We start from the raw sequence: 13,442 nt of genomic DNA on the forward strand, positions 1-13,442 counted from the left end.
TTTAATCACTTATGGGGAGAAGCACCTCCCATGTGCTTCTCCATAAAATCACTTTAAACCACTTTGGCGAAAAAAAGCAATCCCAAACAGGGCCTTAAACGAGCCCAAATCACCTATCACTTTAAGTGATTTTTACGTTGTTAGGGATGGGGAGAAGTGTTTCTCCATAAAATCACTTAAAGTCATTATAGCATCTCTTATGCACAAGTTGCAAATTGGATGTGTAAAGCCACATTTACATCTCACTTACACCTTTAGAGGATGTAAGGGTCATTTGGGAAGGATTTTAGATAGGCCAAAAAGCACTTCTATGGAGAATTACTTTAGATGATTTTAAGTGAGAGTAGGAGATGGGAGAAGGGAAGAGAAGAGGATGAGAGGAGAAGGGAAGAAGTGAGAAGGGGAGAGGGGAGGAAGAGATGAGGGGAGTAAATTTACATACCTTGTATAAATTCGTTTTTGTGTTGATTTTTGTTTTGTATGAATTTATCAAAACAAACTTTTCACCAATTAATTAAAACACAAAACTTGTAATAATTAACCAAAACAAAAACTCATGTTAACCAACCAATAAAATAAAATAAAATATAAACAATTAGGTTGTGGATTGAAACCAATGTTTTAAAAGGCAAGGCACTCATCGAGATTTTTTATGCTTTATAAGATGAGACATAAGCCTTAAAATTTTAATGCGTAAACATTTTGAACGTAAATTATTGCAATTAAAAATATATTTAAAAAAAACACAAGCCTTTTCAATTATAATATGTTTCAAGCATAATGAAAAATTCCAGTATAATAATAAGTGGTATGAACTAATTTATTTGCAGTTTTGAACCATGAAAGACAAGTATCTAGAATTTTATAACTTTTATTGAAATTTTGTGGCAATATAATCTTCTTCTTTTTTGTTTCTTCTTCTTCTTTTTGCAATGCAAAGTCTGTATGGATGAGAACAAGCAAACATGCTTTAGCAAGCAAATTTGGAAATAAATTTTTATAAATAAAAAAACTGTAGCAAAAAACATCAAATGTGCGTTTTAGTTCGAAATTTAAAGCGACTTGATTTTCTCACTCTTTTTTTCTCCACTTACACTTATTTTGTAATATTTTTTGAAAGCTAATTTTCCAACTTCTCTTTTCTCCACTTACACTCCATTTTTTGTTATCCATTTTTTGTTATAGTAAAAACTATTAAAAAACAAAAGGGAAGTGGGAAAATCACCACCCTATTTTTTAATCAACTTTGTTCTTTTTTTGTTCTTTCTCTTTCATATTTTACCTTATTATAAGTGAATCATTCAGTTCGAAAATCACCACCTACATTAATTTCTTTTTACTTCCCTTTTATATTATTTATTTTCTTTATAATATTTTCCTACTTAAACTCAATTTTTAATGGATGGATGAATTCTTTAAAATTAATATTTTGAAAACAAACAAAATATTTTCCCGAGCCGCAACAACCCCCCCCTCTCTTCGTCAACCCCCTCCTCCTCCCATCTCAACCTACTCCCACACCACACCCCACACAGCCACCCACCCACCGATAGCCATCTCTGCCCCAACGCACCCACCACCACAAACGACCTTACCGCCCCAAACGCCCAATAGTCAAGCCACACTCAAACCCTAAAACTCTTTTTTTTTTTTTTAAATCCCCGGATCTAGATTTGGTGGTTGAAGAAATATGGGGAAAGAGAGAAAGAGAGGGAGAGAGAGAGGGTACAGAGATCCTAGCTATAACTACCAGTATAGATGATTTATGTTATTGGGTTCCTTTTACTTCTTTTGGTTATGTTTTCGGAGGAGAAGCTAACAAAAAGCGAGGAAGAAAATAGAAAAGTCCTTTGAGCCTTTGCCATTGGAGCTTCTGTGTTGGATTTTACGCCAATTAATCTTTTCAACATCTAGATTCCGCCGCGCCCACCGCCGCGCCGTCGCCGAGTTTGCGTCCTCACCTCCACTCGGTTTAATTCCTTACCAGTACGGTGTAAGTCTTTCGCTCGCATTATAATCCTTGGTTCTCAGACTCCTATTTATGTTCTGTTTCATCAAAAAGTAGTTGTTCTTTGTATGTTTGTTTGCTTATGTTTTGTGAATTGAATAACCTACTTACTCAGCGAAGCAATTCTATGTTCGGGGTTGCTATTTTTCATTTCAATTATTGTTTGGTTATATTTTTTTCGATAAGTGAATCATCCAGTTTTTTGTAAGCCGTGCAGCTCCTTGTTGAGTCCGTTGAAATCATTTGGTTTATATTATTTTGGGATTCTTCGTGATATTTAGAGCTTACCTGAAATAAGCCAAATTGTTCGGTTAAGCAGCTCAGTTGAGTTGTTGTTTCTGGCCCCAACAACAGTGAGAATATGAAATTATAGCTGCATATTAGTAGGTGATAAACGTCTGTAGGTCATTATGTTTTAGTAGATTTTGTATTGAGTTAGTTTTCTTTGGAACTGGATTAAGTGAGTTTCAAATGTGAATTATGTACACGCAGCTATCTGGTTGCCTTAGCATGTGGAGTTTAATTGCATTTTTGAGTTTTTGTGCTTTCTCAAAGAAAAGATAGGATGGATTTACTAATTTTTTTCATGGACATAGAAATGTTTGGATTCCTATTTTTTATCAAAGTGACCTGAACTGTATGCCATGCCTTACTATCTCAGTTACTTATAGATATGGGTTTCCTTCAATCTCAATGACCGGAACCTTTCTCGGCCATTTATTGCAACAGATAATCAAAGATGCCCCGTAAACCAGTGAGGCATCGCCGATTGATGAAATATCAACCTCTGACTTTTTCGCCATTTGCTCGTCAAGTCGCTCGGGTTGCCTCCAGCTGCATGTCCAACCGCCAAATGCACAGCCCAGACCTCCCGAAAAAATCTCATCCTAACTCCGCAGGTATTAATATCATCATCATCTAAATAGCCCTTTTCCTTAAGATAAGGCATCACTTCATAATTAACATTGCTATCTGTGAACTGTTTCAGAATGGACATGCTAATGACTCCTTATCTTTCTTTTTAGGTAATGGATTGAGGAAGAATACTTTGAAAGTCAAGAATGAACACTCCGAGTCTTCTGATGAAGAAGAGTTTGATGTAAGGGATAGAAAATTCTGATAGTATTTGTTGTCCATATAGTTGCATTTGTGTATCAGGATAGCTGAAATACAAAAGTAAATACTCTTTCATATTGTATCTACTCGCAATTTTATGAGAATTTGGTTCATACTTTGAAGGGAACTGTGCAAGCAGATTTTGCTTTCTTTGATCCAAAACCTGATGACTTTCATGGAGTGAAGACCTTGCTACAGACCTACCTTGATGATATAGAATGGGATTTGAGTGGTTTTGTAGACTTAGTTTTGGAACAGACCACTGTAGGAACTGTTGTTAAAATAGAGGATGATGAAGACAATGGAATTTTTGCTCTTGCTACTGCCCTTAACTTGGGCAGATATAAGGCAAGTAATCTATACTTTTGTATTCCAGTTATTCACATGGCTGCATCTTTCTAACATTTATCTGTTGGTAGGCATTTTCTTAGCTTTACATAGCTTTTTCCTACTATTTAGATCCTTGATTGCGTTTCTCTAATCCTTAATAGGACCACAAATGTTTTATGGAGGTTAAGGAGTTTCTCCTTAAGGTATCTCAAGAGAAGGATGTAATAGATGACCTGCGATCACTTTTGGGAAAGGAAGCAGAGAGTGTCGGTCTCTTGGTCTCTCAACGGGTGATGAATTTACCTCCACAGCTCTTGCCACCTCTTTATGATGCGCTCTTTGATGAAGTCTCTTGGGCTACAGAAGATGAGGTTAGATTCAGATTATATGGGATTGAGGTTATGTATATTTCCATACCTGCCGGGAACAAATTCTTTTACTTAAATAACATTTGTTGTTTCACTTTTTGTAGCCAACAGAGGAGCTCCGCAATTTCTTTCGTTTTAAGTTTTATATAATAGTCAGTAAAGTTTACAAGGTATGCCATTTAAGCATTCTCCATGCCTATTGAACCCTCTTCCCCTCTCTCTGCCATATATTTATTTTGTTTTTGGATGGAAAAATACAGCACAAAAATGCACACCAGAAAAGGGGCATGAGTGCTAGTGACGAGGAAATAATATATATAAAGCCAGAAGATGAAATTTTTCATGAGGTACTGATCATTTCACATAAATAATATTTCATGTCTCTTGTGCTTCATTTACTAATTGTTTCCTTAAACGCATTTCAGCTAAGCTCCTGGTCGTTTGAATTTTCTTTGCACACTCAGCAGCTTGCAACTCATGAGGCAAGTATTAAAGATATTGGCAGCCTGTCCTGATTTCTCGTATTGATTCCTATTCAACTTCAAAATCTTTGCTTGGCCTTAATCCACTAACGTACTTATGGGTAGTTCACCTCCAAAGAAAGAAAGGGATGGAAAATTTGAAAATGTCTTCTTAAGTTACTATTTGATTTGTGAACGAGGATTGGAAAAAACAAATAAACAAAAACAGTAGTTCACCTCCAAAGAAAGAAAGGGATGGAAAACTTGAAAATCTCTTCTTAAGTTACTAGTTGATTTGTGAATGAGGATTGGAAAAAACAAATAAACAAAAACAGTTTGGGAAATTACACGGAATCTTGCTATTAAGTCCAGTTCCCACACTTTTTCTCAAATAATTCGTAGCATTTTTCTCCTGGACAATTTCGCAGCAATACCAATTAGCTCAAAAGTTCCTTATGCTGAAGACATTCAAACTCTACCACGAATGTCTAATTAAGTTGATTGCGCCTATGGCTTAATTATTGCAATTTAATTGCCTTTATGACAATAACGATTTCTCTGTTTTTCTTTTTAAATTTTGCAGCTGAGAGACTATCGGCAGATGGGGTTAGTCATGGCAGTTAAAGCAGACAAGATCCCTGCATTTCGACAGCAGTTAAAATCTTTCGTAGAGGGATCATGATGCTAATCGAAAGGTTTAGCAAATTCTTTACTCAAGTACCTTAATTTGATTTTATTTTTGGTCGAACAAGTACCTTAATTACTATCTTTAAACTTGTCTGCAACGGATGTCGTAGTTACCAACTCATTGGTAGCTGTCCGCAGGAGTTGCAGGTGCCAAATTTTGATTTATATTTGAAGGCATGAGGACATTCACATGGTGAAGGTTTTGGAAGCGCTCGTTGGTCCCAAATGGTCCCTCAAAAGATTCATCGATAAAGCAGAGCAAGGAAAGGTACAGAAATATTGTATTGAGAAACGTGTCATGGACCATCATGAGTTACTATCTCCCAGATTCTATATGAACCAGAAAGGAAAAAATAGCGAAAGTTTGAAACCATCCAAAAGAAGTGGAACTTTACGTATGAGGCCAAAGAAGAGGACCATTATCTTATAATATTTGTGATTTTAAATTTTGTGTGGCGATAAGAACAATATACATGGAATATTTGCTTCAACTTGTTTGCACACAGATAGCACATAATTACATACACAATGTAGTCGATGCCTTGTGTCCAAACCAGACCCCCCACTGCCTCTTCCTTTTCTTTTCTTTTAATGATGGAGAAAGCTCCAGTAAAAGTTAATTAACAAAAAAAAGTTAAGTAAAAGTTGACTAGGCTATAATATGAAAGCAGTCTCATCAAATTATGAGTACTTGAATGCTGGAGTTATAGTACTAGTGCATATTGTATGGTTCACATGAAAGGATATCGATCTTATCTAAATGTCGAAGTTGGCAAAGAAAAGGGCAGTGGATTTGTGTTAGTGACGATGTCAATTTTGATCATGAATGAGAGTAATCTTTCATGAGTATAATTAATAATACCATTAGCTGGTAATCATATTTATAATAATCAATGATTGCGTTTTTGTTTATTGAAAAAAAAGAAAAGAATATTTGATTTTCAATTATCGCCTGCATTATGTGAGCACATGTGTCGTCGTTTCTTCTTGTTTTAGGACTGTATTTAAGTGAAATATATCATTTCCATGTGCTTCTTACACAATAATTGCAATTGACCATTGCGATAAGTTATTACTACAAGGAAGCGATAAGTTTCTACACATCAGTCGACAAAAGATAAGTTTTTACCTCATGAGGAAGCAAAAGTAAAAAGTAATAAAATTTAGAGAATTAAGCGAGTATCTCTACACATTAGTCGACAAAAAATAAATTTTTACTACGAGAAAGCGAAGGTAAAAAATAATAAGATCTAGAGAATTAAGCGAACATCGACAAAAGAGGTGCGAGACCTGAGAATTGGCGGTTGCATTGCATAGGACTTGCTGGTTGCATTAATTTCCATACGAATGAAACTTTGCCATACATAAAAGCAAAGGAAAAAAAAGATTGGATAAGTCCACATTAATTAGACCTAAGCTCAAAGCTCGACAACTTTTAATGATCTGGCTCGAGCATTATTTTATTGTAATTTACCTAAATTGTTGCATAATGCATCTGACTACATCCGATTTTCCCCCCAATGAAATTGATGGAAATCATTAAATTAACAGCAAATCACGACCATAATAATATATGGAGACATGCATTAACTTTCCTACGCGGCAATCACTTATCTTAAACTGCATACGCCCCTGAAACCCAAATTCAATTAATTAAGTGAACATCAAGCCACCAAATAAATAATGATCAATAATAATTATAATTAATGGATGTGTCGCTATTAAAGGAACAGTGTCCTTTTCTTTTCCCTTGACTAACTTTTACTAAGTAAAAAGTAAAACCTAGTAACTCATGATCAGATTCAGAACATGGTCTTCCAAACTCAGCTCAATTTTTTTTTACTTAAACTAAACCCCAGATCAGATTCAAATCACGTGCCAAAAAAAGAAGAGAGAGAATGGGAATCAAATGAACGTGGAGGTCTATACAATAATAATATGAGGCTGCACCCTGCAGAGCCTGTGACCATTTTTTTTATTTTCCCAAAAATAAAGAACGGAAAATAGTGGTAAAATGTAAATAATTTCATGTTTATCTGTTTGTGTTTGAGCTGTAGTAGTTGTTGCTGCTTGCCTGATACTTCATTGGAGGTCGCGCCCCCATCACGAGTACATATATAATATATGTGTTATTTTTGTAGTTTTTTTTTTTAAATTTGTAAAAATAATAAATAAATGGAAATAAAAATACTAAAACTGGCAAAAACTCAAGAGAGGCATCATTAATATTCTTATTTCCTCATCTGAGGGATAGAGAGAGAGAGAGATGGAACAAGTAGTGGTGATAGTGAAAAACCAAGCAAACACCCTCCCAATCCCCAATGCTCAGATTCTTCAACCATTCATAGCCCTCTTTGGTTTCTGAGTAACACACACACCTCCCCATGCCCAAATCCAAACCAAACTATTTCACAATTCACAACTAACCACAAACCCAAAATCAACCCAACCTTGAAAAAAAGAAATGAAAAGAGAGCATCAGATTTATCATCAATATCCCTATCCAGACCCATCATCCATGGCTTCCACCTCTGCCGGCGACTGTGGCAAAGCCTCCAATAAGATGTGGGAAGAAGATGCCCAACGAATCGACGGTGGGATGGACGAGCTTCTGGCCGTGTTGGGGTACAAGGTACGGTCCTCTGACATGGCAGAGGTCGCCCAGAAGCTCGAACAGCTTGAAGAATTCATGGGTAGTGTTCAGGAAGATGGCCTTTCGCAGCTTGCTTCTGATACCGTTCACTACAACCCCTCGGATCTATCGACGTGGCTAGAGAGCATGATCTCCGAGATCAACCCACCTCCCAATTTCGACCCTTTAATGGCTGTTGCCGCTGTACCGCTTCCTAATCAGCAGCAACAAGTCCAACTCGGCGACGACTCGTTCTTAGCTCCGGCCGAGTCCTCCACCATCACCTCCATCGATTTCCGAGATCAACAGGTGAGCAAATCACTGAGCCCACCTCCTCCACAAACTCAAAATCATCATCCTCACCATCAGGTAGTGTTCGACGACTGTAATTCCTCTTCCAACTACTACGATCTCAAAGCTACCATGTTCACCCAAACCCACCACGATTCTTCGTCCCGGGAGGCCAAGCGACTCAAACCCTCATCTGGGTCTTCTGCCTCTGACCTCGTCTTCAACCGTCGCACCGCCTCTTCTCTTCCGCAACCACAACCCCTCTCCATCCCCACCACCGAGTCATCAACTCGCCCTGCCCTCCTGGTCGACTCACAAGAGAACGGGGTCCGACTCGTTCACGGCCTCATGGCCTGCGCGGAAGCCGTACAGCAAAACAACCTCAACCTGGCCAAAGCTCTGGTGACCCAGATCGGCTATTTGGCAATTTCTCAAGCAGGTGCTATGCGAAAAGTTGCAACCTACTTCGCCGAAGCTCTAGCTCAAAGAATCTTCAGAGTCTACCCTCAGTCCCCAATCGACCACTCATTCTCCGATATGTTGCAGATGCACTTCTACGAGACCTGCCCGTACTTGAAATTCGCTCACTTTACGGCCAATCAAGCCATCCTCGAAGCCCTCCAAGGCAAAACTCGAGTTCATGTCATCGATTTTTCGATGAACCAAGGGATGCAGTGGCCGGCGCTGATGCAAGCCCTGGCGCTCCGACCCGGCGGGCCACCTGCCTTTCGGCTTACGGGTATCGGGCCTCCGGCGTCCGACAACTCCGACCATCTCCAAGAAGTGGGCTGGAAGCTGGCCCAATTGGCTGAAACCATCCATGTGGAGTTTGAATACAGAGGGTTTGTGGCGAACAGCTTGGCTGATCTGGACGCGTCCATGCTCGAACTCAGACCGAGCGAGGTCGAATCGGTGGCTGTTAACTCGGTCTTCGAGTTACACAAGTTATTGGCTCGCCCTGGCGCGATTGAGAAGGTCCTGTCTGTGGTTAAGCAAATGAAGCCGGAGATTGTCACCGTGGTGGAGCAAGAGGCAAACCACAACGGCCCGGTTTTCATGGACCGGTTCAACGAGTCGCTGCACTATTACTCGACTCTTTTTGACTCGCTGGAGGGCTCGGTGAACAGTCAGGATAAGGCGATGTCAGAGCTGTATTTGGGGAAGCAAATCTGCAACGTGGTGGCTTGTGAAGGGGTGGACCGCGTTGAGAGGCACGAGACTTTGACTCAGTGGCGAACCCGGTTGGACTCGGCCGGTTTTGTGCCGGTCCACCTTGGGTCGAACGCGTTCAAGCAAGCGAGTATGCTGTTGGCTTTGTTTGCCGGCGGGGATGGGTATCGAGTGGAAGAGAACAATGGTTGTTTGATGTTGGGTTGGCACACTCGCCCACTCATAGCCACTTCGGCTTGGAAACCCGGTTGCGACTCGGTGATGGCTCACTGAGTCGAGTAGCGAGTTGGGTCAACTTTAACTAGCCTTTTTTTATTTATAAAAAATTTGAATCTTCTTTTTGCTGCCAACCAAACACACCCTAGTGGTGTGGTGGTGGGGTATGAAATGAAATGTGTCTCTCTGTGCATTTGTGAGCTGGGTGCGACAATGAGATTGAGATTGAGACACCCCCACCAAAAAGCCCCACCATTTAGGTCCATTACCAAATGTGTATGTCTGAACCCCGTCACTCACTCTCTCTCTCTCTCTATTTCTTTTACCTGTTCTTTTGCTTTCTATCATTTTCAATTTGCCCTTTTTACTTAATTTTGTTACTAGGGGTTACTTTTGTGAACCAAGAGGTGGATGTGTACTCATGTTTATATTTTTATATATATTGGTGGTGATAATAAAAGAAATGGAAACCTTTTTGACTACTATTTGATGTATGAGATGTGACATATTTATTAATGGGACTTAGTCATATGTAATTAAAAACTAATCTTACTTTCAGACGTGAGTTAGAGTAGTCTGAGACGTGAGTTAGAGTAGTTGAGTCAGGGTAATAAGCGCCACTCCTTAGATTCATATTTGAGTTTCTCTCATTTAGAATGGTGTGAAAATTAATAAAATAAAAATAAATAGACAAGTATACTTTAGTTGTTGGTTGTGTTGTGGTGGCATCGCATGAATCATGAATCATGAATCATGATGATGGAACTGAACTGGGAAAAAGTAAGAGGGCACAAGTGTCGCTAAAATTGAACCTGGATGGATGGATTCCACTAGTTTACTGTTGGGCAGCTTTGGTTGGGTTGGTTGTGGGGTAGGATGTTACCAGAAATGTCAAATGTGCTTGAATTTAGTAGCACTGGGAGGGATGGGACATATTATAAACATGGAGAATTTACCATGAACAATTTTGGTGAAAGAATTGAATACATCTCTACGAGGAGTGAGAAGGAGTGAGGAGGGAGGGAGGAACACACAAGCACAATCATAATAGTTCATGAGAAAGAGAGGGAAAAGGATCACTTATTATTATGTCAAAGTGTTCTCTTTTCTGAAACTTTGTTGAAAAAGTAGGCTTTTAATATTATGTTCTTTAGCGCCATCTATCTCACTTCTCTCCGGCTTTGTGAATTAATTAATTAATCCCCACATCCATCCACATGATCAATTCAATTCCTCCTTTCTCTTTTCTTTCCTTTTCAGTTTTCCTCAAACCCCGAGTGCTGTAATTCCTTTCCTTCCCTTCCATCGGAGGAAAAGAGAGACACAGACAGAGGACTTATAACATACGCATGGGTTAATAATGTATAGCTACTAGTTGAGGGTATAAATGTAATATTGCATGGAATGACTGCAGGGAGTGAAAACGACGACACCATGTGCTCACTCACTCCCATTATCTATGTGATATGAGATGAGAAATTGTGGAAACAAATATTGCAAATTCAACATATATATATATATGCATCATTGTTTACTAGACCTGGCATGGTTCGGATTGGACCACTTATCACGGCCAAATGAATTACAATATAACAATTTGATTTGATTTGATTTTGACAAAATTCATGAATAAATGAAGAATTTGTCATTTATACATACTTCAACGAAAACCTTTGAAGTTGAAGGAGTTTTAGATCACTGTTCAATTCTCGGATTCTAAACTTATTGTCTTGATTTTTGCCTGTGATGACCAGGCCAGGTCAACTAATAGCATATGCGGTAGGTAGAGTGCCTTGGAATCTCAGATGAAAGGACAGAAATTCATATTTAAATTGCATCTATATTCCTCATGAGTCTAATTGTATCATATCATACACATTCAGGATTCATTGATCAGCGCAGGTTGTGTGCCTGTCGATCGAACCCACCACTTCTCCTCTCTAACGAGACAAACAAACAAATAAAAATCTTGAATGAGGAATCGGTATAGCACCTAATTTTCTTTTCATTTGTGCATGCAGAGATTATTTTAGCCACCACCACCACCTAGATATATCATATAGGTCTTAAAAATTGAGTCATTATTATATGTTATGTGTCAACTTTCCTCCGTTTGGATATAAGAATTTTCAAATGGTGCTGCATGACCAAAACCAATACGTACCATCTGAAAGAAACCAAATATCCCCTGCCCTATCAATCATTCAGGGTCATCGTCAATCACAATATATATTAATCAAAATCAAAGGCAATATTAAATATTAATCTTCCGTCGTCAATCGGTATTGTTCTTTATTATTGGCCTGCACCATATTTTAGGAAATTAATTAACTAGTATATTATATAAGCATTTGTTAAGGGAAGGAACAAAAACTTTAATTAGGGTTGTAGAGAGCAGCATAGATTAGCATAAGTAAGTGAATGAAAGGGAAGAGAAGCACTGAGGGGAGGGCCGCCCGAGCCATATTAGTCTTAGAGCATTGGACCACCATTTATATATTATGTGACAAGCACAATTACACATTTAATAATCTATAATGTCGAATTTACACCTAGTAACAATATGTTTATTCAGTACGAACAAGGCCAAAATGATAATTTCCTGTTTAATATCAACTTGACCCCCACAAGCTTTAGTTTTACTTGGAGATCGCATCACATCACGCTCCATTTGAAACTTCCCATGCCCTATTCTCCAACCCATTACCCTTGACGTGAGAGAGACTCTAGCAACTTCTTCCAACTTCTTCTTTTTCTTTTCTTTTGTTCCTTATAAAGTCCGTTTAGGAGTGATTCTGATAAGGATAAAAATAAAATTCAAGCAAAAAACAGACGTGTGACTTTAGCAACTTCTTCCTTTTTCTTTTCTTTTATTCATTTTGGTAAATGAAATTGGTCGTTTTCGTTGTTAATTATTTTAAATGGAAAGCCAAGTCAGACTGAACTAGCTAACAATTTAGGGTCGAGAAGCGACTGCAAGTAGTGATGACATCTTGTTAATAACAAGAGAGTGAACGGCGGTGGGAGAAAATGAAAGGGCAAAAAAGGGGGCGTTGGGTTTGGGTGGCCGCATCTTCTTCAACAGTCGACACAAAACTGCTCATATGGATAATGAATAAATTTAGGGTTTTGCTGAGAAAAGAAAAGGCAGTGATTAATAATTATGTTGTGTCGTTGTTCATATAGAGTCAGAAACACTCGTGTGTTTTTGGAACAGTTGTTACATGTCGGGATAACTTGAATATGACGTGATGTCTTAGTTACAGCCTTTTTAAGGCTCTTAAAAACCTTTGACCACTGCTTTGCTTTGCTCTGCCCTCTGTCTCTCCTTCCTCCCCCAACTTGGCCAATTCCTTCACGTTTTCCTTCTTTTCTTTTCTCACAACATATCTCGTCGCACCACTTGGCCGCTGTGAATTGATCGAGACCGAGTAAATGTTATAAATATTAAGTAATTCTTACTCCATTCCATGTATAAATCTTTTCAGATAAGGAAGGAAGCAACTAGGAACCTATGAGAATTGAAATGCTCACACCTGACCACTTTTTAATTTATTGTGTCCACGTCAAGCTTCCTCCAGATGTCAATACATACAGCGGTAGGCTTTGGCCTAAGTAACTCTGGCTTCTCTTTTTTTATTTATTTATGGAAAATGCTTGTATTATTTTAGATTTTCTTAGTTGAGTAATACACTTACAACAGTTAAGCTGTGTTGAGGGGTTATTGTCTATCGTTAGCCTCTATGGTAGAATTAGTCGTGAGCCTGAGATGCGGTAGTTTATTTTATGGTGGATGTCAGCGGTTTGAGTCCGTTTATCTCCAACTCACGAGTTTAGTATTTAGTGAAAAAAAACCTTCAAAATCGAACTCTGAGATAATAGTTGGATTCATCAAAATAGTGCTTGGAGTGTTTTTTGGGGAAACAGATGCTAGTGAAGAAAAAAAAAAGTTATTTCAAGCGAAGCAGATGGTAGTGGCCTTGCCCATAATCTCAATATTATATTGAGATTCAGATTTTATATAGTGGGCCGGGTTTTGTATGATTATAAGTTGTGGCCCAAATTGAATTTCTCGGGCTGAGCACCATTTTAGATGTACAGAAATAAGTGGGCGTGGTTGCAACAAGAGTTCAAAGTTGAAGCAGAAAAGAGGCAGCTCAAAA

At 38.5% G+C, this 13,442-nt stretch overlaps 2 protein-coding genes across 4 annotated transcripts; both read left to right on the plus strand.

The window, feature by feature from the left end:
- Positions 1-1,398: 1,398 nt before the first annotated feature.
- Positions 1,399-5,461, plus strand: LOC103321410 (CDK inhibitor P21 binding protein). Of its 3 annotated transcripts, none has more exons than XM_008223202.2 (10): positions 1,399-1,993; positions 2,738-2,907; positions 3,034-3,107; positions 3,248-3,472; positions 3,616-3,825; positions 3,927-3,992; positions 4,083-4,169; positions 4,248-4,304; positions 4,867-4,978; positions 5,081-5,461. In XM_008223202.2, exons 2-9 carry the CDS (start codon positions 2,748-2,750, stop codon positions 4,963-4,965), a joined length of 978 nt encoding a protein of 325 aa, XP_008221424.2. In that variant the 5' UTR covers positions 1,399-1,993; positions 2,738-2,747; the 3' UTR covers positions 4,966-4,978; positions 5,081-5,461. The 3 variants fall into 3 exon arrangements, with proteins under 3 accessions (XP_008221424.2, XP_008221423.2, XP_008221425.2); XM_008223201.2 differs by having other exon boundaries at positions 5,109-5,461; XM_008223203.3 differs by having other exon boundaries at positions 5,118-5,461.
- Positions 5,462-7,173: 1,712 nt separating this feature from the next.
- LOC103321409 (DELLA protein GAIP-B) lies at positions 7,174-9,761 on the plus strand. Its single transcript, XM_008223200.2, has one exon. It carries the CDS (start codon positions 7,435-7,437, stop codon positions 9,334-9,336), a length of 1,902 nt encoding a protein of 633 aa, XP_008221422.1. The 5' UTR covers positions 7,174-7,434; the 3' UTR covers positions 9,337-9,761.
- Positions 9,762-13,442: the final 3,681 nt, after the last annotated feature.

This window comes from Prunus mume, linkage group LG2, assembly GCF_029339155.1.
Source record: "Prunus mume cultivar Tortuosa linkage group LG2, ASM2933915v1, whole genome shotgun sequence".
NCBI lineage: Eukaryota > Viridiplantae > Streptophyta > Magnoliopsida > Rosales > Rosaceae > Prunus > Prunus mume.

Excerpts from the sequence above, each read along its gene's own strand:
- LOC103321410 (XM_008223202.2), top strand. The coding sequence starts at position 2,748 with ATGCCCCGTAAACCAGTGAGGCATCGCCGATTGATGAAATATCAACCT. Across the intron at positions 3,826-3,926 it reads CTTGGGCTACAGAAGATGAG|CCAACAGAGGAGCTCCGCAA; the intron begins GTTAGATTCAGA and ends CACTTTTTGTAG. Across the intron at positions 3,993-4,082 it reads TAGTCAGTAAAGTTTACAAG|CACAAAAATGCACACCAGAA; the intron begins GTATGCCATTTA and ends GGAAAAATACAG.
- LOC103321409 (XM_008223200.2), top strand. The coding sequence starts at position 7,435 with ATGAAAAGAGAGCATCAGATTTATCATCAATATCCCTATCCAGACCCA.